Source organism: Eptesicus fuscus, chromosome 10, assembly GCF_027574615.1.
Source record: "Eptesicus fuscus isolate TK198812 chromosome 10, DD_ASM_mEF_20220401, whole genome shotgun sequence".
Classification (NCBI taxonomy): domain Eukaryota; kingdom Metazoa; phylum Chordata; class Mammalia; order Chiroptera; family Vespertilionidae; genus Eptesicus; species Eptesicus fuscus.
The window spans coordinates 83203689-83230901 of NC_072482.1; the positions used below are offsets into that span (position 1 = coordinate 83203689).

The window sequence follows — 27213 nt, forward strand, 5'->3', positions numbered from 1 at the left end:
TTCTCTATCTTCCCTGTGGTCCTTCAGTGATTTTATTTCTACTGTTATGTCCATAACACTTACCATAACTAGGCTGGATCAGGCACTATTGTTCTTAGTTTGCCTTGAAACAGCTGAGACTTAAGTAATAATTTCCTGTTTACTGTCTGTCCCCTCCACTATACTGAGTGCAAGGAATGCAAAGTGCATGTGTAGAATTTAGCAACACACAAAGATGAAGATGCTTATGATTAAGATGAAGATGCTTATGATTACAGTGAAAACCTCCTTGATACACCCACCTAATACAAATGCCTGAACTTCCTCAGATGTTTCCTTATAGGTAAGATTATCTTTTCATATGGAAATTTGCAAACCTGGGATAGATGGGATAAGATAGGGAGGAGTGGTTGATACCTCAAATCACTCCCTCCATTTTGTAGTTGGCCCTTAGAACACTGTCTATACAAAACAAGAAAAAAAGACTCTTGGTAAGGAAACTTAAAAGTCAAGGTGTCCTTATTGTAATACAATCACATGTCTCAGCCTAATATATAAAGCCATATTTTTATTTAATTTAGGTATTTATTAGATTTTAAATATTAAAAATATTATTCCATATGTTATAAAAATAGTCATTCTGTTCCAATGCATAAAAGTAATGCAATATCATTTTCTTACTAAATTCATATCTTCCCATTTTACCTTTAATCATAGATTTACAAATGCCTTCTATGAAACTGAAAGAAAAATTGAGATAAGAAGTTGTAGTGATTTCACAATTTGCATATATTTTTTAATTTAAATGGATTTTAACTCTATGATCACTTACTAGAGTGAAACCTTCTCCATCACAGGATCCATCGCCATTCATTGCTTGCAGTTCAAAGGCCTTTCAAAGAGTTTATAGTTTTCTGATGTACTCAGTACCTCTAAAAATGCAATGGTGACCTAAGGGATGAAATATCGAGTATTAGAGGAAAAAGTATCCTCAACATTTGTTTCAAGATGTAAGGGGTTGATTCAGGTATCTAGAAATGATTTTTAACCTGGGAATCTCCTTTATTGAAGAAACTAGACAAATTAAACTTTAGTATAGCCTTGCATTTTACCTCATGCAATCTGAATTCAGCTCACAGATGCCCACATGAATTGAGATGCTGAGTAATCCCATTCATTATTTCTAGCAAAATAAAGAAATATCAAGTAGTTTAGATCATTAGAAGGAATGCACACTGTAAACTATCCCCCATGAAATTTGACTAAACCCAAAGCAATCAGATTCACTTATATCAGAAAGAATTCAGAACAATAAAATATTGGCTACTTATAAACATGTCATTCAAGTTTATGGAAATAATCCAGCAAAAATCATTCAAGGAACAAAAATAAAGCCAATTCACTATTGCTTGAATGTCAGAGGGATTGCCAGGTAATAGCTTGTAAAATGAAGGACACCTTTAGAGTCCCAATGTAAATGTCAACAACTTAAATATTTCCTTCAGAGAGTAACAATCCTCAGGATTTCCAAAGGAACATACTCCTAATAAAATTATAATCATCTTTCCTGTAAATGAGTTGTGCTATTTTGTCATTTTTAATTTTATCTGTTATGTCTTTGTTTTCTTCAGAAGTTTATTTCAAGTCCTCTTGTGAGAATAGATGGGCTATAAACTGTAAATACATCATTGGGAAAAGAACTAATACTTTGAGTATTTATTATGTGTTGGCTGTTTTATCACTTAATCCTCGTAATGGCCCTAAAAGATCCTCATTTCATAAATTGATGTTTGGAATCTTCAGGAGATTTTCAAGCTCACACAGATTACAAGTGAGGGAGCCGAAATGCTCACTTATAGCCATGTGGTTCCAAGCACAAAGACTTTATACTAAATATTGCTTTTATTATAAAATTCTATCAATATAATGTTCTATTGATATAATTTATTACATATTATTGTATGTTATATGTAATATAATCATTAATAGAGCAAAATGATCCCTAACTCCCATAGTATTTTCTGACATTATTTGAATGTAAATAAATACTTTTCTTTAAGTCTGTACTAAAGTCATGCATCTTGCTCAAGTATGGCATGCCCGATTTGTTTTGGTGCCTCGCAGCACAACAAGAACTTGTCCAGAGCTAATCATTCCCCTAAAGAGCTGCCTGTCACTGCCATCTGCCTTTTTCTTTCTCTTCTTGTTGTGACTCCTCCTCCCCACTGCATCTACAGTCAGCCACGCTGGAGAGCATAATACAGTCCATTACAGTTGGAGAGAATTTCTGATAGAAACTGGATATTGTACTTTATGACCAAAAAAAAATACTATTTTGTTTGTTTTAATAATTCTACATATTTTGGCTTTTTTATCACCAGGTTCTCACTGTCTGGAACCCATTCCTCTCCCGCCCTCCCCCTCCCCCCCCCCCCCAACTTCTTTCCTGGCAAACTCCATTTAGGCCACCGTTAAATGCACATTACAGTGAATCTCAGGAATCTGTCCACAATGTCTTCTCTCTATATATTGCTTCCCACCACCACACTGCATTATAAGGATGTGTCTGTGAGTCTGTTTTGGCCAGTAGATTGGGAACTTCTTTAAGGCAGGGTTGGTGTTTAATGGTTCTTCAGTGCTGATGCATGATAAGTGCTAATTAAAAAGCAAAAATAATGATGTATATCTCCTCCAGGAAAATCTAAGAATATTTTATAATACATATTATGAATACTTTTCCAGAGAAAAATTTTTGTATATTTTGAATTAATTCCTAAAGACTGTATCGACTATAAAAGATTATGATTATATACTCACTGCTATTTATGGAAGATTCTGATAGAGGTGAAAACAGCTTAGGTTGAACAAGCACCACTCTATGAAAGTATTTTTGAAAGCCTGAGTATTTAGAAACAATGGAATTATACTCATGGCCACTTGGATTTTAAGCTTTGGTCATGTAATTGACTCTTCCCCAAATCTAGACTCCCCTAGATTTTAACAAATACAAAAGACATTCTACCTTGATAATATTTTTTCAAAAACAGCTCTCAAGCAAGATTTGGGAGCAAATCTTTCCAGGTGTATGTCCCTGTGACTTACAAAGCAGGTGGGAGCAGAGGGAAACCTCACTCCTCTGTGCTTTCCCAGGGCAGGCATGAACCCCTAACACGGGATGATGCTTTGCTCGCCTTAGTCAGAAAGCAACTTGAAACACCTCAGATCCAGAGCGTATGGAAATCCAGAAATCCAGTCCCACTTCTTAGAAGTTGAATGCCCTAAATCCCCGTTTGTCTCAGTTTTCAAACTGTAAAATGGAAATTATACCCTAAGAATTTTGCGAAGATTGACATGCCACTATTTGAGACTGTCCCAGGCACACAATAAGCACTGTAAATGTTAGCTGGGGAGGAAAAGGTGGAGCAAACTTTTTTTAGAGAACTCAGCCTTACCTTTTCTTTGCTTGCTAACAAAAGAACTTCCTAGTTGCATTATGTTTCTATCAAATCTTTGTGCTGGTGAGGAAATCAATACTAATGAAAGGGTAATATGCTAATTAGACCGGGAGACCTTCCAGACGTCCTTCCGGACAAAGCCGTGGTGGTAGGGCTGAGGCAAAGGTGGTTAGGAGCAAACAGACTGGCAGGGGAGGGCAGTTGGGGGCAAGCAAGCCGGTGGTGGTGGGGAGGCAGTTGAAGGAGATCAGGCCGGTGGGAGGGGCAGTTGAGGGCAAGCAGGCCAGCAGTGGGGGGCAGGTGGGGGTGAGCAGGCCAGCAGGGGGGGAGCAGGCCAGCAGGGTGGGGCAGTTGGGGGCAAGCAGGCCAGAAGGGGTGGCAGTTGGGGGCAATCAGTCTGGCAGGGGCAGGCAGTTAGGGGTGATCAGACCAGAAGGGGGGGGGCAGTTGAGTTTAATCAGGCTGGAAGGCAGAGTGGTTAGGGCCAATCAGGCAAGCAGGGAGGTGAGCAGTTAGGAGCCTGCGGTCCCGGATTGCAAGGGGCAGTTGGACATCCCCCGAGGGGTCCCAGATTGGAGAGGGTGCAGGCCTGGCTGAGGGACAACCCCACCCCCAAGGAATGAATTTCGTGCACCGGGCCACTAGTAAGTTTAATAATAATATGGATTAGTACTTTTTAGGTATACAGCCTACATGTTATGAAACAGTATGTTTTGATTTTATACATGCTTTCACATACTCAAGACTCTACCAATTCACTCTAATAACTAGAAGAAACCCATGTAATGAAAGGAGACTAACCTCTCCTTGGCTTGAGGGGCTAGGCCTGGAATTCTGCCCTTGTCATCACAACAGAGTGTGGTGTGTGCAACTCGGATTGCTCCGCTTGCTCATCTACCATTCACCAGAGCGAAGTAATTTTGATGAATTCTAAAAAAGGAAAACTTCCAGTAAGCAGGCAGGTCTGCTGACATTTGATAATATCTAGTTGTCAGTGAGATTTTAGAAGGTGCATATGCCCACATCGATTCCCAGATGAAAACGTACCACACAGCAGGAGTTCATAAAATGAAAATTAATGATAAAACATCTTGCAAGCATTTCATATGGAATCATATGTTAGTTAATGTTTACAGTTCATGGGCCGGGTGGTTTTGGTTAATTAAAGAAATCACTTGGGATAAGGAAGCATTCAGAAATGATTGTAGATTTTTATACAGTTCATAATAAGCTGAGAGACCTGAGGGAGCATTTCAAGCATCTACAAAACTGAATATATTTTTTCTTTGGCCCATTATTTACTTTATTTCAGGTCATTTATTTTGGCAGGAGAAAATGTACCTGTTCAACATCAAAAGGCCTATGAATTTTAAGCTTCTTTTATATCATTTGAAAAATTTTACTTAAATGAAAACATGGTGATTCCTCTCAGCTTCTGTGATTTTAGGTTTTATAATTTAAGTGCATATTGAAAATAAATTACTTTATTTGATTGCATGTAGGTTTTTCATTAATGAAGTCCAGTAAATATATTTAACGTTGTGTATACTTTTATGAAAAGTAATATATTCAGAAATGGCTCTGAAGATAGCTGCATTTGTGTCTGTATCTACTTAAAGATCTCAGCTAATAACAATTTGCCTATTGCATAATAATATGGATTTATATTTCCGTTTATGAATTATGCATGCTGGGGGAAGATCAGGCTATTTTAGTTGTGGATATTAAATCTGTTAATACTTTTTTTCAATACCCACTTCTGATTGTGTGCACAGGACAAAGCCCAGCCATACCACCTCTGCTACCAACAGAACAAGCTTCCAGAACCACTCCAGCTTCACCTGCTCCTGAAGGCAAGTATTTATTTAGTTTTTCCAAACATCTTCTATATTGTAGATAAACTAGAATGTAGAGAAACAAAACAAAAAATAATACCAGCAACAACTAAATTCATGTTTTCTCAAGTAATTTTTCTTTTGTCTACATACTACATAGCTACAGTTTATTTTTCCTTAAATTACAGTTTATTCCTTTTTAGAAAACCTAATTTCCTCTTAAGATTCTATCCTGTAACCCCAACTTCTAGAAGGATGATCAGCTTTGTACCCTAAAAATGAACCAGAAATTATAGGGACAAATGGATAGGTATATGCCTTTCAGTGTTTGCAGTTTTATCACAACTCGATTAATTCAGTATCTTACAACTCTGGTGCCAGAGTTTCTGGGTTTGAATCTGAATTCTACCCCTTACTAGACATGCAAATTTGGAAAGTTACTTAAATTCACTGTTCATGAGTTTGTCATCCCTAAAATGGAACAAGAATAACCCTAATCTAATAGAGTTATCATGAGGATGAAATTGTGTGTGTGTGTGTGTGCGTGTGTGTGTGTGTGTGTGTTTGTATGAGCTTTATGAAATTAGCAAAGTTCCACTAATAATTTATTCTTTGAAATGTGATGAAAATCAGCAAAATTAGAGGATGGGAATATTATATCAGAAACAAACATGCTAGAAATTTAATATAATTCATTTAAGTCTTCATTTACTCATTCGATTATTCTTTAATAAATTCCAATCAATGGGATAATGTCAGATATTGTCCAAAGTACTAGGAATTCAGACATTAATAGAAAATAGTCACTGTCCTACCAAGACTTAGTTTACAAATATAAAATTAAAAGTAGTTAAAGAGGATCCCAATATAAAACACAAGTTATTAAAGCCAAGTGCACCACTAACTTTTTGGAAGAGAAAAATGGAGGTCTCCCCCTTTCCACCCTAGCTCTGTCACACACTGAAAGGGACCCGTGTACACACCTGGATACTAACCTGCTTGTCCAAGTTCTGTCCACTCTGCCCAAAACCTTTGGCTTTGATCACCCCTTGAAACTAGAGTGACCAAACTTATAAGGATTCATTCAGGAAGAGGCCCATGAATCCACTGGCATCAGAGTAGGAGCTTTTGAGGGGAAAATTCAGGGTCCTGGGATCTGGAGTGTAAGAGAGAAGAGACTCCAGGTGGCTACAGCCTGTTTTCCCCCCAGACTCTTAGACCCAGGGCAGTGAATAGCTGGAGGGGGCCCAGAGAGCCCTGTAAAGCACAGAGACTCCAAGAGGGGCCTGGTTGTTGGTTCTAAGAGGTGTGCTGATTCCCACATTGTGATAGGAACCAAAAAGTAAGAGAGTAAAAAGTACTGTGGAAGATTAGAGAAGGGAGGACATAGCTCTGTGAGGAAGCAGTGAGGAGGACATAGCTCAGTGAGGAAGCAGTGAGGAGGACATAGCTCTGTGAGGAAGCAGTGAGGAGGACCCCAGGAAAGGTTTCTCTGTAGAGATGACTGAGAAATTGAAGTCCCAAGAAGAGGTGTTCATCAGTAGGTAAGGAAGGTAAGAGCATTACCATTAAAAACACTGGTATAAATAAAGGCATAGAGATGAGTAAGAACAGAGTTTGGTCCAGAGAAGTATAAGTAGTTCATCATGGAGAGAAAAAAGAAGTCATGGAGAGAGTTTGGGAGAGCTTCTAGAAAGATATGCAGAGGGCAGATCATGTGCTACCTTGTATAGGCAAGACTGGGGTTTATTTTTTATTATAAAACATAAATAGTAAAACAAATCTCAAATACACTCATCCTGCAGGTAAATTTACCAACATTTTTTATTCTGACTCTTTTCTCCCTTTTTATTATTTCTTTTTTTTAAATTCTGATTGCACTTTATTTTGCAAATCCTTGAACATCATGCTGTTTCACTCAGCTGAGAAATATTTTTTTCTTTTAAAATTTTGATACATTTACATGGTCCCAAATATAAAAGATGCAAAAACAATGTAGGGTGAAAAGTTTTCTTCCCGACCCTATTCATCAGCTACACAGTTCTCCTTACAGCCAACCAATGTTAGTTCCTCCCAGAGACAGTTTGTGCATATACAAGCACATATATTGCCTCCTCAGCTAAGAGATTTTTATTTTTGTCTCTAGACAATTGGAAATTTCTCATGGATGTAATAGACATGTTTGTTTTGAAAGATCAATTCCACTGTCATCTTACAAGGTAGATTGGTGGTATAAGATTGATTGTAGGTTCCTGGGAAAAGAATAGTCCAAATAAATTGTAAATCCTAAACTAAACAGTGGTGTAGTGGGTGTAGAAAATGAGATGGATCAGCAAGAGATCTGGAAAGAATATCGATGGATCTAAGTATCAGATTGGATACAGGTGCTGAGGTAGAAGAAGGAATTAGAATGACTCCAGGCTTTCTGAATTAGTTATACAGGTGGACAATAGTGCCATTAACTAAGATGGAAAGCCGTTGAAATAAAATAGTCCGTGATGAGGAGCAGGAAGGTGATGGGTTCAGTCTGGGACATGAGTTCCCCATGGGCCGTTGAAATAGAATTACTTTTGGTTGCACATTTACATTTCACACATTCAATAGCCAGGGAAGGATTTGAGTAGTTGGGCAGGTAAAGTTTTCCTAGGGTTATGTTCTGACGCCAGCATGTTCTATGCATTTGTCTGGCCAGATCCTGACCAAGACTTGCCTAACTCATGGGTATGTTCTCTTCAACTCACATTTATTCAGAATATTATGTTTGCTATGCCCATATGCATTTTACATTTGATATCCCAAAATGCTATGAAGTAAACATTATTATTAAAAATTAACAAATGTAGCCATGGGATTTGTTTTTTTATCTATGCTATATTAATAAATAGCAGAAATGAGATTCAAGTCCTATGCCCGGAGAACTTTCTATTATATTACTATGCACACATTGAAGCTTGAAGATTAGATGTTCATGTCTTCTGAGTCATCACCAAGTTTTGGAAAATGGAGACAAAGTTTTGTGCTTTAAACTTCACGCGGTGTTTTGATAGAAAGATCATGTTCTGATGCCAGTCAAGAGTACCCTAATAATGCTTCTCAAAATTTCATGAGCACATAAATACCTTGGGGTCTTGTAGAAATGCAGATTCTGGTTTGGTAGGTCTGGGGTGGGGCCTGAGACTCTTCATATTTACCAACCTCCCAAGTATTGCTGGTGCTGCTGGTCCTGGACCACATCTGAGTAGCAAACCCCTAGAGTATTTAAGAGAGAGGTGGAGAGCAATTTAATATTTCTAAAAATGCTTTTAACTTAGTATTAGTTATTTGAATAACCTATGATTGGCCAAATATTTTTTAGACTTGCTGGAATGCCATATGTGAAAGAATTTTAACTGCTAGTTGTCTGGGGAAAGAACAAAGTTTTCAGGCCAAGTACCTAGGCATTCTAGAAAGGCTCACTCGATAGCAAGAGAAATACCATGGGGAGTGGGGGAAAGGTTACATTATACTTGTAAATTATAGCAACCTATTAAATAGTATGTAAAATATTTTGATTTGGCCATCTACATGAATTGAATAAATTAGCATTTATAAATTTTAAATAAAAACCCCATACAATTTGTAAATCAGTACTATATAAATTCCAATATGAAAAAAATAATTTGATAATTAAAGAGCGTAATGTAATGTACAGTTCATGTAATGTTTCATTCCAAGACCCCAAATCAACAATGCTTCTTGAATATTTAGAAAACAGTCCAGATCTAGTCCAGGGTTCGAAACTTTTCTCTCCCATTCAGTTTGGCTACAGGCACATTTTATTTGGTCCCCACAGGTCTCGTGCTTCTTGTTTTTCCCCCTATCTCCATCAGCTTTCACATCTCCTTCATCCATTCACTCACATGGCTCCAGATTTTGTGCGTGTGACAATTATGTGAAGACAATTTCCTCTTGATATAATAAATTCTAAAAATGTCTGATCAACCTTGGCGTCTTAGTATGCATGGGCACCATAACAAAACACCACGGGCTGGGTGGCTTAAACAACAGAAATTTGTTTTCATGAAGTTCTGGAGGACGGCAGTGCAAAGTCAGAGTGCCATCATGGTCGGGCTCTAGAGTGAACCTACTTCCTGGCTTGCAGATGACCTTCTGGCTGTGTTCTCACATGTTAGAGAGAGAGAGCTCTGCTGTCTCCTCTTGCTAAAGGACACGGATTCTATAGGATCAGGGCTCCACCCTTAGGATCTCATTTGATCTTAATTGGCTCCAAAAGGTTCTCTCACACAGTCACATGGAGGTTAGGCCTTCAAGATATGAATTTGGAGGACAACACAATTCAGTCAATAGCACTTGATAAACTTTAAGCTTAATTAATATATAAGCAAAGCAACTGACATGTTTACCTCATACTATTAGAGTTGTTTAAATATTTTTTGAGTAATCAGTGATTGTGCCTTTTTTCTTTCTGACAGCATAATTTCTGAACTTGCATAAGCTTCTGTACATGCTTACAATTGATAGAACTTAACTATTTAAAAATTATTCTTAACTGGAATCAAATATAACTCAGTTTATACTGAAGGTGATAAAACAACAAACCTCTGAGTAAGCTTATCACTGGCTACTATTGTGTATCATTTATCTAGCTAGTAAGCAAATCATTTATTAAAAAATTAAACCATCAGTCAGAGAGAGAGAGGAAAGAGACAGAGACAGAGAGAGAAAGAGAGAGAACAGAGTTATATTTTCTAGGCATCCTGTATAATAAAACGGTAATATGCAAATTGACCCTAATGGCAAACAACCAAGAACGACCGGTCACTATGACTCGCACTGACCACCATGGGCAGATGCTCAATGCAGGAGCTGCCCTGGTGGTCAGTGCGCTCCCACAGGGGGAGGTCCGCTCAGCCACAAGCCGGGCTGACGGCTGCGAGCGCATCAGTGGTGGCGGGAGCCTCTCCCACCTCCTTGGCAGCACTAAGGATGTCTGACTGCAGCTTAGGCCCATTCCCTGTGGGCTCCTGGGCTGCCAGAGGGATATCTGACTGCCAGCTTAGGCCTGATCCCCAAGGAGCAGGCTTAAGCTGGCAGGTGGACATCCCTCAAGGGGTCCTGGACTGCAAAAGGGTGCAGGCTGGGCTGAGGGACCCCCTGAGTGCATGAATTTTCATGCCCTGAGCCTCTAGTTTGGACTATGATAGCTTATGTGACTCAGGAAAATGTGACACAAAACTGACAAGTGACTATCTCACTGCCAAATGTTCACAGGACAAGAGATAGCCTATAAATAATAATGTCACCTTAAGTTTCATCAGATTCTAATTCTGTTGTTGTTTTGAGGTGGACATAAATCAAGGGACTCTAATTCTCCAATTTAAGGCAGATTTTGAAAGTCAGATTATTCAAGTGTTTGACTCCAGTTTATCTTCTAGCAGAGGTTCATAAAAGACAAAGCAGCACACATTTTGCCTCTCAGTCTGTCACTTGGAAAGGGGGTGTGTCAGTTGTTAAGTGGGACACTGAGATCCTACTGTTATATTTAAAGAGTAATTTAATTTGATATTTTATCCTGGAACACAATACCATGTATAAGTTAGCAACATAGCAATGCTGCAGAATCACAAGGCTTTTGCTAGAAATCACTTTTACTTCATAAAGAAGTAGAGTCTTTGCACTGAGGATGCTGGCCCTGAGCATCTTTCCGAGGAGTCCGCGTTATCAGGCGATGCTGAGATCATAGGCTTTGTCGGGGCCTGCAGATGTTCTGCCTGCGACTCCATTAACATAATTGATTAGGAACTAGGACATATTTAGTATTAATCAAGCTGTTTTTAGTGAGGCTAATTATGCACAGTCTTGATGCACTATTTTTGTCTGGAACTTCCTTAGGACCAAGTTGCAAGAAAATGGCATTACACGAGAAGGAACTTCCATGTGGTACTAAAATATGCTATTTGATTTGAGAAATACAGTTCTAACAGGTCAAAATGTAGAAGTGTAAAGATACTTTGCATGTTAATGTTTTAAAAAGTAGCGATTATATATTAAATTTGCTCACAGGAAATTGGAAACAATTTAGGATTTTATCAGTAGAAATCTAAAAAATGTCACGGACCTTGTTATGGATGAAAACACTCTATGCATCTGTGAAGCCCTTAAAAGATCATTTTGTGCTTTCATGGAACTGAATAAAATACGTCTCCAATAGCATTCACTTCATTTTGCGAAATATCAGGGCCCTTCTTATGTCAGGACATTTACCCAACGCCTTGAAGTTGTGTTTCTCCCTTCCTAGGATTTCACTCCTCTCCCACATCACATGCTTTGCACATCATAATGAAGCATTATTGCTTCGAATTGTTGGATATAAAGACAAACTGTGTATTAAATAAGTTGTTTCCTTTGACTTCTACTATAATATTTTAGAATATTTAACCAGAGAAAGAATACTACCATCGCATTAAAAAAGATCTTTATATAATGACTACCTCGCGCAATCATTTCAGTCATTTTTGTCTATTTGCATTTAATTATGGGCACAACTTAACTGGAACTAACTGCAATATGGACCTTCAATATAATATTAATTCTCGTGCTCTTTTAAAAAAAAGTATTGAATTTTGTGACAGAACTAATTCCCATGTCTATTGGGACCTCTTATTGGGGTTGAAAGGCCTGCAGGTTCAGAAAGTCTATGTAGTTATTCATTCATTCCACAATTAGAGCAGATCTATGTGAGTTCCCCTCCCCCACCACATCAAATGGTACCTAATTATATTAATACTAGAGGCCCAGTGCACAAATTTGTGCATATTGAAAGAAAATTAATTAGAAGAAATATTTTAGAGGCTGGGGAGGGACTGTGGAAAGTTGGCTCCAGGGCATGTCTGGCCCATCTCGCCCAGTCCAGATTGGCTGGACCTCAGCAGCAAGCTAACCTACTGGTCAGATTGTCTGCCCCCCCGTGGTCAGTGTGCGTCATAGCGACTGGTCGAGTGGTTGACCAAACGGTCAATTGAATGGTCAGAAACTTAGCATATTAGACTTTTATATATGTAAATTATGGGTGGCTTTAACTCTTAGCATGAGAGCTGTTTTATCATCAAATGTTTTTTAGAACTGTATTTTTACTGCCCTCAAAATCCTCAGTGGTTGAGTGGGACAGCTTTGAGCAACATTTTCCATCTCTTTCCCAGTCACACCAAGAAAAGATAAGCACTGGTTTATAAAATCTTTGCATAAGCATAATTACCAGATATGGTCCTATTACATATATTTAATCAACAATGCCACAAGATGTTTGTCTTTCACCTACTCAAAAAAAAAAAAATCCTCTCCACCCCCAACATCATATTTGTATTACCATTGATCTCTGAAGAATTGAACTGCCATTCACATTTAGTATCGATTGCCACAGCTTGTCTATTATGGCAAAGATGTGGAAGAAAGAAATTAAGTGATCCCTTATTAAGTATATATTGTATACTTAAATTACATTTACTATTTCATTACAAATGTAATATTTGCCTGAATAAATCCAAATATAGTAAGGTAAATAAATACTGTATTTCCTATCATCTTGTATAAATGTATAACTGGCATTAACTTAGTACTGCAATTATAAATAATACTATAAATGCCATCACACAAGTGCAGGCAAAGAACTCTAGAGAAAAGACTAAGAATCCAGCTTAGAATCCCAGCAGTGACACTAACTGGTTGTATAATCCTGAAAAAATTAATTGAATCCTTGAGCCTCCATTTATTCACCTGTAAATTGTGAGGACTGAACTTAAATGGTTCTTAAGTCTCAATCTGCTTTCACACCCAGAGATTTCAAGCTTATTTTTTCAGGGTGGTGGGTTAATAAAAAGCTACCTTAAGAGCAGAGTGAAGACTCCATGGCTTTGCATTGTGGTTAATTAGCTTCTATAGATGTGTAGGGTATCGTCATGGCCAGAGATGTCAAACCTGGGGCAAATGAGCATGTTCCCTGTGATAGTTATTACTATGAAGCATTATTTACTGAAGTACAAAAGTGAGTTGTACAGATCATAAAGGCTGCAAAGTTAGAGACAGATGAAATATGAGCAAGGCAAAGCTATGCAATAAAATCATAAGCCCTGCATGGGGCCATAAAGAGTATGTTGGTAAGATTTGTTCAGAAGATAAAGGAGCATTATAAGAAACTTATTATAAGATAATTTCTTACCATAGCATGCATCTGAGGACAATGCTTTGCTAGAGCTAGTAATGCTTTATTTACAATTCTATTAAACCCCCAACTTTATCACCTTAGCTCTTCAGTGAGATATATCCTGGGAAGCAAAAAGCATAAAACAATAAAATAGAAATTTGGCCCAGTCCTTATTCCATTAACTCTATGACACAATAAATTTTATTGAACTTTCAGCCAATATAATATTTTTCTTTGTTTTATGGTGAAATAAACTTGTATCTGTCAGAGATTTTTTAATGAAATTGACCTTCAGTTATAATTTTTGGTAAAATATACTAACCAAACTACTTTTAGTACCTATTTAAGTTAGAACATTGCTAAGATGAAAATGAAATCATTCATATATATATGAATATACTAGAGGCCCAGTGCATGAATTCGTGCACCAGTGGGGTCCCTAGCCTGGCCTACAGGATCAGGCCAAAACTGGCTCTCCAATATCTCCTGAGAGGTCCTGGATTGAGAGAGGGCACAGGTCAGGCCATGGGACCCCACCAGTGCACAAGGGGCCGGGGAGGGCACAGGAGGTTGGCCAGCCAGGGAGGGCCGCAGGAGGGCTCCAGGGCATGTCCTGCCTATCTCACTCAGTTCCAATCAGCCGGACCCCAGCAGCAAGCTAACCTACCAGTCAGAGCGTCTGCCCCCTGGTTGTCAGTGCACGTCATAGAGACTGGTTGACCACGTCATAGCAAGCAGTTGAGTGGCCTTAGCATATCATTAGCATATTACACTTTGATTGGTTGAACGGACAACCAGACGTCCAGAAACTTAGCATATTAAGCTTTCATTATATAGGATATGTGTGTGTGTGTTGTGTGTGTGTGTGTGTGTGTGTGTATGGCACATTTCCTATCACAGTTAGGCATTCAATCATTAGTCACTGTTATTATCATTATCATCTTCTACCAAGAAATTTCCCTTCTGTGTATAGTAAACCATTAATTTTTATGATTGTTTTTACTTTGTATCTATAGAAGGTAATAAGGTAATTGCATTAATTACATTAGTCAGTATATGTGAAACTATATAATTTTTTAATACAGGACTGGAGTCATATGCAGGGTCTTATACATACAACTAAATCTCTTATACCTCCTCACAGACTGCACAGAGCAGCTAAAACAATTGAATAGAGGAGCAGTAAGCTCATTATGTCAGCTGGAGGATGGGGGAGGAATGGAGCTTGGGGATTTGAAAATAAGACAAATAAGTAGACATATGAGGCTTCTGATCATGGGGAAAATGTATGCTACTTTTCTTTTAAACAATCACATTTAACCCTCAAAATAACTCCAGATGGTTAGTATGGTTTACATCATTTTACAGAGATGATCAGAGGAACCAAGTAAATTGCCTAAGAAAACACAGCTCTAACAGTGGAATATAATAAATCCTGACTTAACATTGTTGATAGGTTCTGTGACTTTGAGTGAAACAATGTATAACAAAACCAATTTTACCTTTGGCTTATTGATATAACCAAGAGTTAATGTCCTATGATATCCCATCAATATTAAAACAAAATTTCATATAACAAAATGACATTATTTGAGGTTCTACTGTAATTATAATAAAAACTCATGTCTTTCATACCCAGGCTCAGTCTATGTCATTCTCTGTCTGTGGTCCTTCCTCTAGGAGTAGCATTCATACTTTCACTTGGTCTTCTTTGATTTGGGACTTTCTATGGGATTCCTTAAACACAAAGTCCTTATTGTAATTGTAAACTTTCTCACTTCCTATTCTCTTACCTGGAGTTCCTAAAAGGAATCTTTTAAACTCTAGACCCTGGCAAGGGGTTTGACATGAAGCTAAATAAGCATTTATTGATGCAGGAAATAAACTATTTATATAAAAGTCTCTGGGTAATCACTGAAAGGTGTTATAGAATTGCTGGTTGTGGGACATTTGTTGTTAAATAGTGGATAGTGAGAAGAGCTGGCTTCTAAGAATAATTCAGTTATCACTAAAGGAAAAGTCAAGGCAAAGACAATGAATTTGGGTTCTGAAAGACCAGCTTAGTTATGCTAGATAACTCAAGTGAAGTCCTTAAGTTAGAGTGCTTTGCTGTCATAGTAACCTGATTGCAAGTTAAGGGAAGTACTCCTACCATCATTCCATAGTTCAAGAGTCCCAAATAAAATTTAGAGGAAACTTTTATGGAACAAAGGAGGAAAGGGGAAAGAATGTTTGTACTGAATTATTTTGCTTTCTTAGTCTTCTTCCTTATAATGCGATCTCAAAATCCAATGGGGCACTTCCCACCACCCAGCAACAGCTAAACTTCCTCTTAAAATAGAACTCATCATCACATAATTTCTTTGCTTGAACTTTCTCAGTGGTCTTCTATCTTACAGTAAAATGAAAAATTCACACAATGAATAACATAATTCTCTGGGATTGGCCTTGGTCCATCTCTGGCCACATTTCTTACCACTCTCCTTCTGCACCTTTGTTCTAGCCACATGGTCCCCAGGCTCCGCTTTGAACATATCTAGAATGTTCTCATTTCAAGGTGTTGGCAGATATTTGTTTTCTCTGCCAGAAAATTCTTCTCCCCAAAGGACTAAGGTTCTTCTACTTTGTATTTTCAAAAATCTTTTTAAATCTTACCCATTCGGAAATATTTACCCATGTTCCACCTTAAAAAAATGTGCCAGTGTGGCTCAGTGGTTGAGCATAGACCTATGAACCAGGAGGTCATGGTTCAATTCCTTATCAGAGTATATGTCTGGGTTGTGGACTCCATCCCCAGTGTGGGGTGTGCAGGAGGCAGCCAATCAATGATTCTCTCTCATCATTGATGTTTCTATCTCTCCCTCTCCCTTCCTCTTTGAAATCAATAAAAATATATTTAAAAAAAACTCTATGAAAAAAAAGCAGTATCACCTCCCACCTTCTCATGCCCCAATTCTATAAACCAAGTTTTAAGTTTTTTTCTGATCCTTATTCACACCTAACATTATATATACATGCATACATATTCAAATATACATGAGTATATGCATATATTCATTTTAAGGCTTAAAATTGGACTTGTCTCTACCTTTAAAAATTTTAAGTCATAACAGGCAGAGAACATACAATAGCTATTTACATCTCTAAAGCTTTTTAAGTTAACTGTTCCCAGCAAAATTAGGAAGGAAATGCAAAATGGCACATGTTTCATTTGGAGAGTGAATAAATGAACAGGTAAAGAGAGATTTAAATATGCTCTACTCATTCCCCTGCCTTTTATAAGAAAAATCAGAAGATTTACTCACATTGCAGAAGGCAGTGGCTACTAATTATAGCAAAACTGAGTCTGGAATCCACTTCTTCATTCCAGCACAATATGTTGATTCTTACATAGGTACTTTTGTCCTAAAGTTTCTCGACACAAAATATTCCAGACCCAGCTTCCCTCCATACAGTATCATACAAATTAATGTGCATTTCTTTTAACATTTTAATAAATATCACACCTAAGAAATCACTACATATCATAGGAAGTCATATCTTTATTTTTTTCTAAAATATAGTAATAGCTATCATTGTTGCTTTTTTTGAACATGCACTCTGGGCCAGGCACTTTAGCTCAGTTTCTCCATTCTTCACCACAAGCCAGCAGGGTAAGCTTTATTAGCCCCATTGTTCAAGTGAGGAAAATGAAATTCAGTGTGTCGCAGCACATGACCAGTGTCACACCCAACCTAACAAGGGCCGTGGCCCTCTGTAGATAACAACGAAGAACCCTACAATCACTGCTGTGGTTGAGCTTATCGGTTTAGGGGAAATTTTCCATGATCATGGTCGTGAGTGGGATTCCAAGCCAATCTCTGCCACTCTAGAGAAACAAGGTGACAGTGACAAGGTCTGTTGGAATGTATTGTTAGGAAAGAAATATGTCTCTGTTTACTTAATTAGGACCAAAAATACATCAAGCCTGGCCACAGAGGATTAAAAGAAACGCACCCATCCGACATGTAAAATTTGGATAATCTCTACACTAGAAATGCAGAGAGGGAGGAACAAAACACAAGATGAAAATGAGACATTTGCATTTGTTTTCTCCGTTTGCTAGGAACAAGCATCTTAGAAAGCTTTACAATTATAATTAACTATTGTGCATTCTCTGGCTTTGAGATGGCATAAAAAAAAATTTAAAAGCAAGAGAAAAGCCCATTGTAAGGGCTTAGAAAGTAAAAAGTGAGCCTTTTAATTTTTCTTTCATCTGATGTTAATTTATGCGGAATCTAATAACATATTTGTGGCTCTGAGCTGCCCGTTTTGGAGAAGATTTCTCTCTCAACCAAGCTTTCCTGTCATCCCTGCCCCTTAGAGCCATCATATCAGGGTTTCTGACACTTTTTGCCAAAGAAAGGCAGTGTGCTGATAAGTTCACATTCTATCGACGCTCTTAATTGCAGATCCTCTGAAAACCTATGATATTAACTGTTCTGACTCTTCTCTAGCTTGTTTGAAACAAAACAGCAAAAATTGGAGGAAGGGGAGAAAGGAAATTGATGAGCGGGTGCATAGGTGGATGGAAAGGGAAGAATATTCACTGCTGAGAAAAAAAATGTCAGGGGACAGAGAGGTTTCATAAAAGACACATGGTTTATTTTTATATCCAAGCAGGGTATAATTAAATTACTGTGTCTTTTATAAATGAAAAACCAAATTCCACTGCTGCCAAGTCACCTAGGGAATAGAGACAATAGTGCTTGACGAAATGCAGAATCTTCAGAAGTTGATGTTTTAAATGAATTCGCCGTGAATCAAGTACTCCCCGTAATGACAGCTTAAAGGTCTACTTCATAAAAAATGTTATTAAAGTATATTATTTATACCTGCTTTTTGTGGACTTCTGCTCTTATTCATGACTCTCACAGTGTATGGTCATAATCACAGGCAGTGTGTATAATGGAAGCATTAATTCAATAGGAACTGAGGCAGGAATACAGTGTCACCCCAATAAAACCCCAGATATATTCATTTAAAGGTAGAGTTTATTGCTCAAGAGCATTCTCTTTTTAAAAAAAAAATGAAAAGAATGTCTTCCATCTTATGGCCTCAAACATCTACTTTTATTCCGAAGTCACTATAAGAATGACTAATTGTCACAAACTTTTAGGTGAAATATTCATTCATCTCCATTATGAAACAGAGACGTGGGTACTGAGCTGTGATTTTATGGTGACCATGGCATGGATTTTTGATACAGGCTAAGCGTATTTATAAGTGCTCTGTATGTTAACTAACCCTTTTCTGGTCCCTGCCATCAGACGGCGGTGCTTAGCAAATGCTAGTCCAATGATCTGGCGCATGTGTTTATTTTAGTAAGATGGAAAATGCCTTGGCTCCATAACCTTTTCCCAGAGAAGCTGAAAGTAATACTACTTAAATCAAGAGAATCTTTATTCAGGATTTTAAACACCATTTCCATATTTAATATGTATGAAGCTCTAAGGAATGGCAGTACATTTTAATTGGTTTATTTCTAACTCTGGAACTATCCAAATTTGACTTCTTGGCTTTCGCCTTCTGGTCGGATGCTCTGGGAGGGGGCGCTGCCGACGACTTGGACAGAGTGTGAACGCGCTCCTCCCTGCGACACCAACGCGTCTGTAGGAGTCACGAAACGTTCTTTATAAATTATACTTCTAACACTGAAAGAAAGTGCTGCCTTTGATCTTGTCGGTAAAAAAAAAAAAAGGGGGACACCAAAGGGAATGAATTAAAATTCCAGTGTTTAATAAGATGCAGTCATTAGGAGGCAGCTTAAGCATTCGTGCCAGAACTGCTCCTGGAATTTCTTCAGCAGAGGAATCATCTCACACTAGTTCTGGGTAACGGAAATCTTGGAATGCCTAGCATCTGTACTTGAGAGACAAATGACAAAGAGAAAAATATTGCACCTGTAAGGTGAATCACGCTACTCATTGGAGATAAAAATCAATTTCTTGCCGACATGCACTGTCTGTATAGCTGCCTCAAACCTAAGAGAACCGAGTATTGCGTTTTCACAACTCTGACACTGCTGCAGAGCTGTGTTATTTGAAATGAGTGCACTTACCAGAAAAACGTCCAGGGATGTCCAGTTGTTCCATGGCTATGGCTGGGCATTTGAAGTTCCATCGGCCCCTCAGAACAAGGCTACCTCAGATCTCTGAAACGGAAATCTTCCTTGAAGTCCGCAGGGAACACATACTGTTCTATGCAGTGTCTAGACTCACTGCAACCTCTGGGTGCAAAAAAACGGCCTGAGCACCCTTGCTGATGCAACCACCCAGAGAGGGCAGTGGAAGTTATGTCCCCAGCACACTGCCAGATAAGTGTCACCGGCTCCAAATGCCGCTGACAAGAGGCAGATCTGAAAAACAGTTAACCCAAACTAGGCATCGCTAATGGCTTGGTTTATTCTTTGTAATGAAACTGGACATAGGAAAAGGCAACAAAAGTGATTCGTTTAGCTCGCGTGTATCTTTCCTCAGAAAAATATGTTGTAATTTCATGTATTACTATTTCACTTTAGGCCCTCCACAATTGTTTAGCTCAGGAAGCTCAAGCTATCTTGTTTATTAGCTGTAAGCAATATTAGCGGCCTGCAGTTTTATGCATTTACTATGAACCAGGCACTGCGCCTAGTGCCTTGTAAACATTATCTAACTTTGAGGGAGGTGTTGTTATCTTACAAATGAGGAAAATAAGGCTCAGTGAGATTAAATCACTTGCTCTAAGTCACAAAGCTATCTGGAGGCAGAATTGACTGAACAGTAATCCTTCATTCCAATCTTTGCTTTTCTAAATTGTTGTAAAGAAACTATTTTTAATTTCTTCTCTAGAAAAAGAAGGGGAAAAGAAGAAAGCTGAGAAGAAAGTGACTTCTGAAACAAAAAAGAAAGGTAAGAAATTTAAAAACTGTCCAACACATAAATCGATTAGTATCCATTTATAACGCTACTGACAAAGCTATTGTTTTTTAGGAAACAAATCCCTTGATAATTTCATTTTTGTTATTAACAAACACACTTGAGACTTATAAATATTCCAAATAAAGTTAAAATTGATAAACTTTTTTAAAGAAAATTTAAACTTAAACACATTTTTAAAACTCTTACTGACCCCCCCACCCCCCCACCCCGCCTTAGGAATAACTGTTCAATTCTAATTCATTTTTTTACCTGATACTTTATGTGAATATGACTACTATTTAATCCATTCTGTTTAATAAAAACTGTCTTTCAAAAGAGCACATTATTGAATGTGTAGGGAGGAAACTGGTTGATTAGTTTGCTATGTTTTGTTCTTTTTAGGTTAGGTTGTTTTCATATAGTGCGTCTGAGGAGGTCCCAAGTGAGCCTCAGCCATTTCTGACTTTCTGAGATGTTTCCAGGGGCTTGGTAGCCCGGGGAACATTCAGTATATTCCTTTTTAAATTCTTTGGGGAAACTATTGAGGCGTACTATATTTTTAATTAGCTTTTTAATATTTCTTCTGTCATGATAGATTTTGTTGACCTTAGCAAAAATGTGCTTCCTTCCTGAAGAGAGCACACCAAAGTCACTATTCTGTTATGAGATGCCAGTTCATTCATATTTGACATGACTTATGGCTCTGACTTACAAGATGAATTAGATGTACCTTATCGGTAGTCATGTGTGCCCCCATACATAAAAATTATACAGGAAAAGGCTTTTAATTTTCTCATTTTACTACCAGAAAAAGAAGATGGCAAAAAGAAAACTGAGAAGGAAACTGCCATTGATATGAAAAAAAAAGGTATTGCACTTCCTCTGTTTCCTTCGTCATATTATATTCAGGGATGTTTGCTTCACGATGTTTGAATCTTTGGGCAAAGTAAGCAAGTTGGATATAGGTACTTAAATCTATCCATGTACAGATAAAAATTACACTATACAAAGTTATACAGGCAAGGAAGACTTTATTCAAAGCTATTGCAATAGGGGCAAGAGACCAAATCTTATACTGAACTCAATTTCACTGAAACAAAAAACAGGGGAGGTTTTGAGAGCTGAAATGGGATGGGGTCATTGAAGGCCATCTGAGTTTGCTAATTGGCTTTGCTCAAAGGAAAAGTAAACTTTCCCTTATCTTCATGACAGGAATGTAGTGTTACAACTCAGAGCAAGGCACCCAAAAGAGTTAGGTTCTTACCCTCCCACAAAAACTGGGAAATAGAGGTGCTATCTTTCTTGATGATTACATTTCAAGGGAATGACTCCAGGTCCCTGAGAAAAATCATTCCTGGGTTGCAAAACTGGAAAGATGTTTTTAAAAAAGATTTATATCTCAAAGGAACAAATAAAGAATTTAAAAGTACAACTTTCCTTCATTAAATGCTCCAAGACAAGGGAGGTCAACCGTCTAAGGTCAGGACCAAGCCTGCCTTAAGGTTCGAGCTGAGGGGAGCTTTAGGCCACATTGGTGAAGACATAATGACATGGAGAAGAGCTGCATAGAGTAATGATGCCACTTAGAAAAAATAAGAAGCTGAGCGATAATAATGCATCCCATTAAAAAGTAGGGCTGTTCAACAGCTTCAGATTTTTGCTTTAAATTTAGTTCTGCTTTTATTCTTGTTCAAACATGAATATTTCTTCTATCCAGGTTCAACTTAAGCCTAGCTAGTAAAAAAAAAAAAATGTAGTTATCTCAAGTATTATGGTTTGGTGATAAGTGTTCTTACCCCAAATATTTCTTCCACTAGTGTCAGTGATGCTTGAAATTCCACCATTAGAGATCTTCCATTCCTTTGAGTAATGAAGAAATTGTCCTCTATTAAAATGCAAATCTCTTAGGGGGGGTAACAGACTAATTCCTCTCAGCTATTAACACTTAAAGTGAATGAGATTTCCAGATCTTCACTGTATAATAATAAGCTGAAAACAATGCCCTAGAAAATGAGTCAGTAGGTAAGCTTTTATGAGGGAGCTGTTGAGGGAAAATTTCAAGAGAAGGCATTGTCTGGGGAGAGCAGCCAGGCTGATGGCATTAGTGAAAACCCTTCACTTCTTAGATTGCAGTGGCATAGGTGGAGGAAAAAGCCAGTGGGGAGGGACCCTTAAAGAGGAGATTATAAGATGCCAAACTGGACATTGATTAGTCTATTAGTACCAAATAGGAATTTCAAAAAAATCCCTGACATCATGCTAGAAGTGGGATATAAAAAAAAAAATCATAAAACAATGAGTTGCATGATTGTGTGCTGCATGAAATGCCCAGTGAGAGATAGGCAGGTGTTTTGCGGATCTGGGAGTTGATTGGCAATTGCTTTGCATTTGAATTTTTATTATTAAAGATGTTATTGTAGAATCTATTGCATTCTTGAACATTTACTCATTTTGTTTTATCAAAAACTTAATTTCCCTGATGAAAGGGGAAACACAGTTCTGATTATATGATGATGTTATAGGTGGGGAGCTCTCCTCACTCCCACTGGTGCTGGCGGGAGTGGGTTTCTTGTGATGCCACGAGAAAATGAATTTTCTGAGACTCGCACGGGAGGGTGAGATATTGCAGAAAGTTTTATTTCTGTGGAATTACACTTGAGTTTCCCAGGTCCCTTTTCCCTTCATCCTGTCAGGGAAGAAGTCCAGCTGCGCCTTCAGTAGGGCTGGAACGAAGCCTGTTGCCCAGAGTTGCCTTCCCATCTTGGAGCAGTGTCCAGTCCAGCGTTAAGCTAGCTTGGTTTGTGTTCCCTGCTGCAGTTCATCAGTGCATTGCCTGGGGGGTCCACAAGGCCACATGGCTATGGAGAGAACACAGGTGAATGCTAGAGAGCCACAAGAGCACAAAGAGCCAAGAGTGCTAAGAGCCAAAGAGTAAACTCCTTTGTCTTGGGATTCTGTATCCCCAAACTTTCATGGGCTGGTAGTGGCCCCACCCTCTCTGGCCAATGATCTCTGTTCCATATTTGACTGACAGGCACCTTTCCTACCTCATCCTAACTCACTGTGCATGCACTCATCTTCCCCCTTCCCCAAGTGGTGTGTAGGGAATGGACTGGTGATTCCCTGGGGAGTGGAAAGTTGTAGCTTCTTAGTGAAGCTGCCCAAAAGACCATGCTTATAATGTCTGGCCTCCCTTTTGCTCCTTTCCTATTATTAATAACTAGAGGCCTGTTGCATGAGATTCATGCACTCAGGGGGTTCCCTCAGTCCGGCCTGCACCCTCTCACAGTCTAGGAGCCCTCAGGGGATGTCTGACTACCAGCTTAGGCCCACTCCCCATGGTCAGAGTGTGTCATTGCGACTGGTCATTCCACCTTTTGGTCAATTTGCATATTACCCTTTTATTATATAGGACTAGCTAATTACAACAACACCAATGACACTGAGAGACTCATTGTTGCTTGGGTTAGTGTGTCTTTGACAGTTACATGATTGAGAGCTAAAGAGAAACACAATCTTTTTCTGAGACCATCATTTTTACTAAAATGTTTTCACAAGAAAGTTTTGAATTGTGTGCAATCTTTCAAGTATTTGTCATATGTGTGCACAATCTGAAAAAAATTTTTGGCAAAACTCAATGGTGTGTGTGTGGAGGGGGCTGTTGTTTTGCTTTTAGCTTTTGAGGGGAAAGGGAAAATGTTCATATGCAGTGAGTGATGGGAAAATATGATATTTCTATGCCCCTGTATTATTAGCCCAGCAGTCATGTTAAAGTGAAATTGTGTGCCACTCACAAGAGAACTGAGTATATCAGTATCACTTCCTACAAGGCTGGTGCTCATCCATTGACACAGAGCCCTAACTGGGTGATTGCTCAGCACACCTGGGGAAGGGCTGCTCAGGTAGTATTGTCCTTCTTGTAACCGGTTTTGTTTCCTTAACATTTTTACTTTTTTTTTTTTATTTTTTATTTTATTGATTTTTCACAGAGAAGAAGGGAGAGGGAGAGAGAGTTAGAAACATCGATGAGAGAGAAACATCGATCGGCTGCCTCCTGCACACCCCCCACTGGGGATGTGCCCGCAACCAAGGTACATGCCCTTGACTGGGAATCGAACCCGGGACCCTTCAGTCCGCAGGCCGACACTCTATCCACTGAGCCACACCGGCCAGGGCAAATTTTTACTTTTGAATACACAAAATACCAGCTCTTACAAATCAGTTCAACTTCCTAATGGAAATATGCATAAATCATTTGTTTACAAAATCTTAGCCCCTAAATACTTAAAATTGTGTGTGTGATAGACATTTAATTAGTGCAAATTTTTAACTTTATCTATTTTTAGGGTTTAATAATTCTACCAATATGTTTTTAGTGAGAGCAATATGATTTCAAAGAAGCCAGTTCAAAATTTGTTATGAAAGTAGTAAAAATTTCTTGAAATGATGATGACCTGAAATCTTGTAGAGCTGGGGGCACGTATATCATTTCTTTCTAAAACAGAGAAATATGGCAGAGCTTATGATGTTACTACACTAGCCCCAAATAGTAGCAAATTTATAAGGCATATGATATGCCAGATGCTTATATAATGTATCAATTTTATCATGATATATTATTATAATTATATTAATGTTTTATTTTTATGTTGATATAACATGCATTTATTTATGTTATATTATATTATTATGTTTTATTACATTTATTTTTGTTATTATGTATATGTAAAGAAACCTTAGACTTACATTCTATTGTGAATTTAATGAGCCTCTACTTCATGAAACTGTTAAATCACACTTTGCTAATAATGGCCTATGTTAGGGAGGGTTGGATGATGTTTACAAGATGTAAAATTGCCAGCCCATCAATTAATAATGGTTGAAACTGGGTAATTGGTGCATCAGGGTTTATTATAATAATCTCTTATTTTGTATATTTTTGAAATCATATGTGGTAGAAAAAGCTAACAAACAAATAACTCTGCCACTTAAAAAACATTGTATGAAAAGAAAAAAAAATATATGGTTATTTTACAATGTTATGAGGTATATTTCAGCCTGAAAAGTACCATAAAAAAAAGCAATCAAGAAAAGAAATAAAAACTTTAAAAATACACCTCCCTCTGTGTGTAGCAGACTTCAGTGCTAGACATACAAACCACTCTACTTAGGACAAGCATCAGGGCTTCTCTAAGGGGAACTGGATATACACACAATTGTTGGAAGGACTGGAAGAATTAAAATGCAGGGGCCGCCATGTATTATTGAGCACATGGCACTTCAATGGTCAGGAAGCTGCTTCATTCATCAAAACTGCCCCCACAGCCTCCTTTCAACACCCACAAACTAGACACTGGAAATGTTGAGGCCAGTCTCAGTAACTTACAACAAAGTGACCTTGTTTGCCAAAGCATTTCTGTTTTTCAGTCTCCTGTAGGTGCATCTATTTGGTGGAATTAAATATGGCGAGTTGGGAAGATACCGGTTTTTGGCATTCCAATGTTTCCTACTAGGAGGGTAGATAGAAGTTGATAGAAGCTATCCAGGTATCTACAATAAAGATACTTTCAGAAATGTTTTAGAATATAAGCTTCATATAATAAGAGCTGGTTTTTTGAAGGCCTGAATTGTATGATAACTAAACCTGTCTTTGAGCCCCCCTTCCCACCCCAAAGTTGAAAAAGATGGCGCAATAAAGTAACAGGTTAAAATTTGGCAATCTATAGCACTTGCAAGTCACACTTTGATGTAGTTTATGTTGTCCTTTAGCTAAACTATAGATAGAGGAAGCATGGATATTCTTCCTCTCTTCATTCCACAAGATGATATTGATGAATAAATATTTTTCTTAGTGCTTGATGAGATTATAATGGTTAAAGATTAACAAGTTGTGTTTTCTTATAATAAACAATTATCACCTGTGGAAATAAGGCCAGCATAGAAATAAGGCCCAAACTAAGATGATTTATTGTTCTTAGATTGGTCTATTTGAGTAATAAGTCTAAATTATGTTTTGCACTAAAATTTATTACCAACCTATATGTTTACAAGCCTATTCATTATAAAGATAACTTTAACATAGTAACTGACAGGTAATAGTGTAAAATGATATTTTCATTATCACACTTTACAACATTAGCTGTAAAAATAATTATTTGAATAGAAGCATAAATTTAAAAAGGATCCTGAAAAACCAGACTAACTTTTCTGAGATAAACTGCTAGAAAAGGACAATTTCACTCATTCACTTAGTCTTGCATACATTCTTGTGGAAAATATTCACTAAATGCCTACTGTACACCAAGCTGCTGAGTCCACAGAGGTGGATAAATGGGCAAAAGTCTTTCCTTAACGGAGCTTGTGGTTTACTAAGGGAGGCACACAGTGAGGAAGTGGACATAATGTCTGTAAAGACAACTTAGGGTAAGAGCCATAGAGGAAACAAATTTGGGGCAACCATAGCAAACAATGGGTGAGTGTAGGGAGCTATATAGGTAGATAAGCTTTTAGAGCAGGCCTCTCTCACTCTCATAGGCATTTAAATTGGAATGTGATGTATTAGAGGGATGCAGCCATTGATGTCTGCCTCTTTGTGTGATGTGTGAATACGGTGTGTGGGTTTGTAATGTGTATAAGTGCAATTTGTATAACAGCAAGTACAAAGGATTAGGATATAGAATATGCAGGGACATGTGCAGGTGTTTAGATTTGTTAAAAGTATAATGGGAAATTCTTGAAGGATGTTAGCAGTGGAGAAAAATATTCAGATATTTGTTCAATACAAGTATATTCTCATTTGGGTAATG

The 27213-nt window shown here is 37.9% G+C and overlaps 1 protein-coding gene across 4 annotated transcripts in view; it reads left to right on the forward strand.

Moving 5' to 3' along the window:
- Nucleotides 1-27213, forward strand: part of TRDN (triadin) — a 280530-nt gene that overhangs the window by 117110 nt on the left and 136207 nt on the right. For all 4 annotated transcript variants that reach the window (XM_054721940.1, XM_054721941.1, XM_054721942.1 and 1 more), the window contains 3 exons: nucleotides 5210-5287; nucleotides 20339-20398; nucleotides 21216-21275. In XM_054721940.1, the coding sequence (XP_054577915.1) occupies nucleotides 5210-5287; nucleotides 20339-20398; nucleotides 21216-21275 (198 nt within the window). The remainder of the gene's footprint in view (nucleotides 1-5209; nucleotides 5288-20338; nucleotides 20399-21215; nucleotides 21276-27213) is intronic.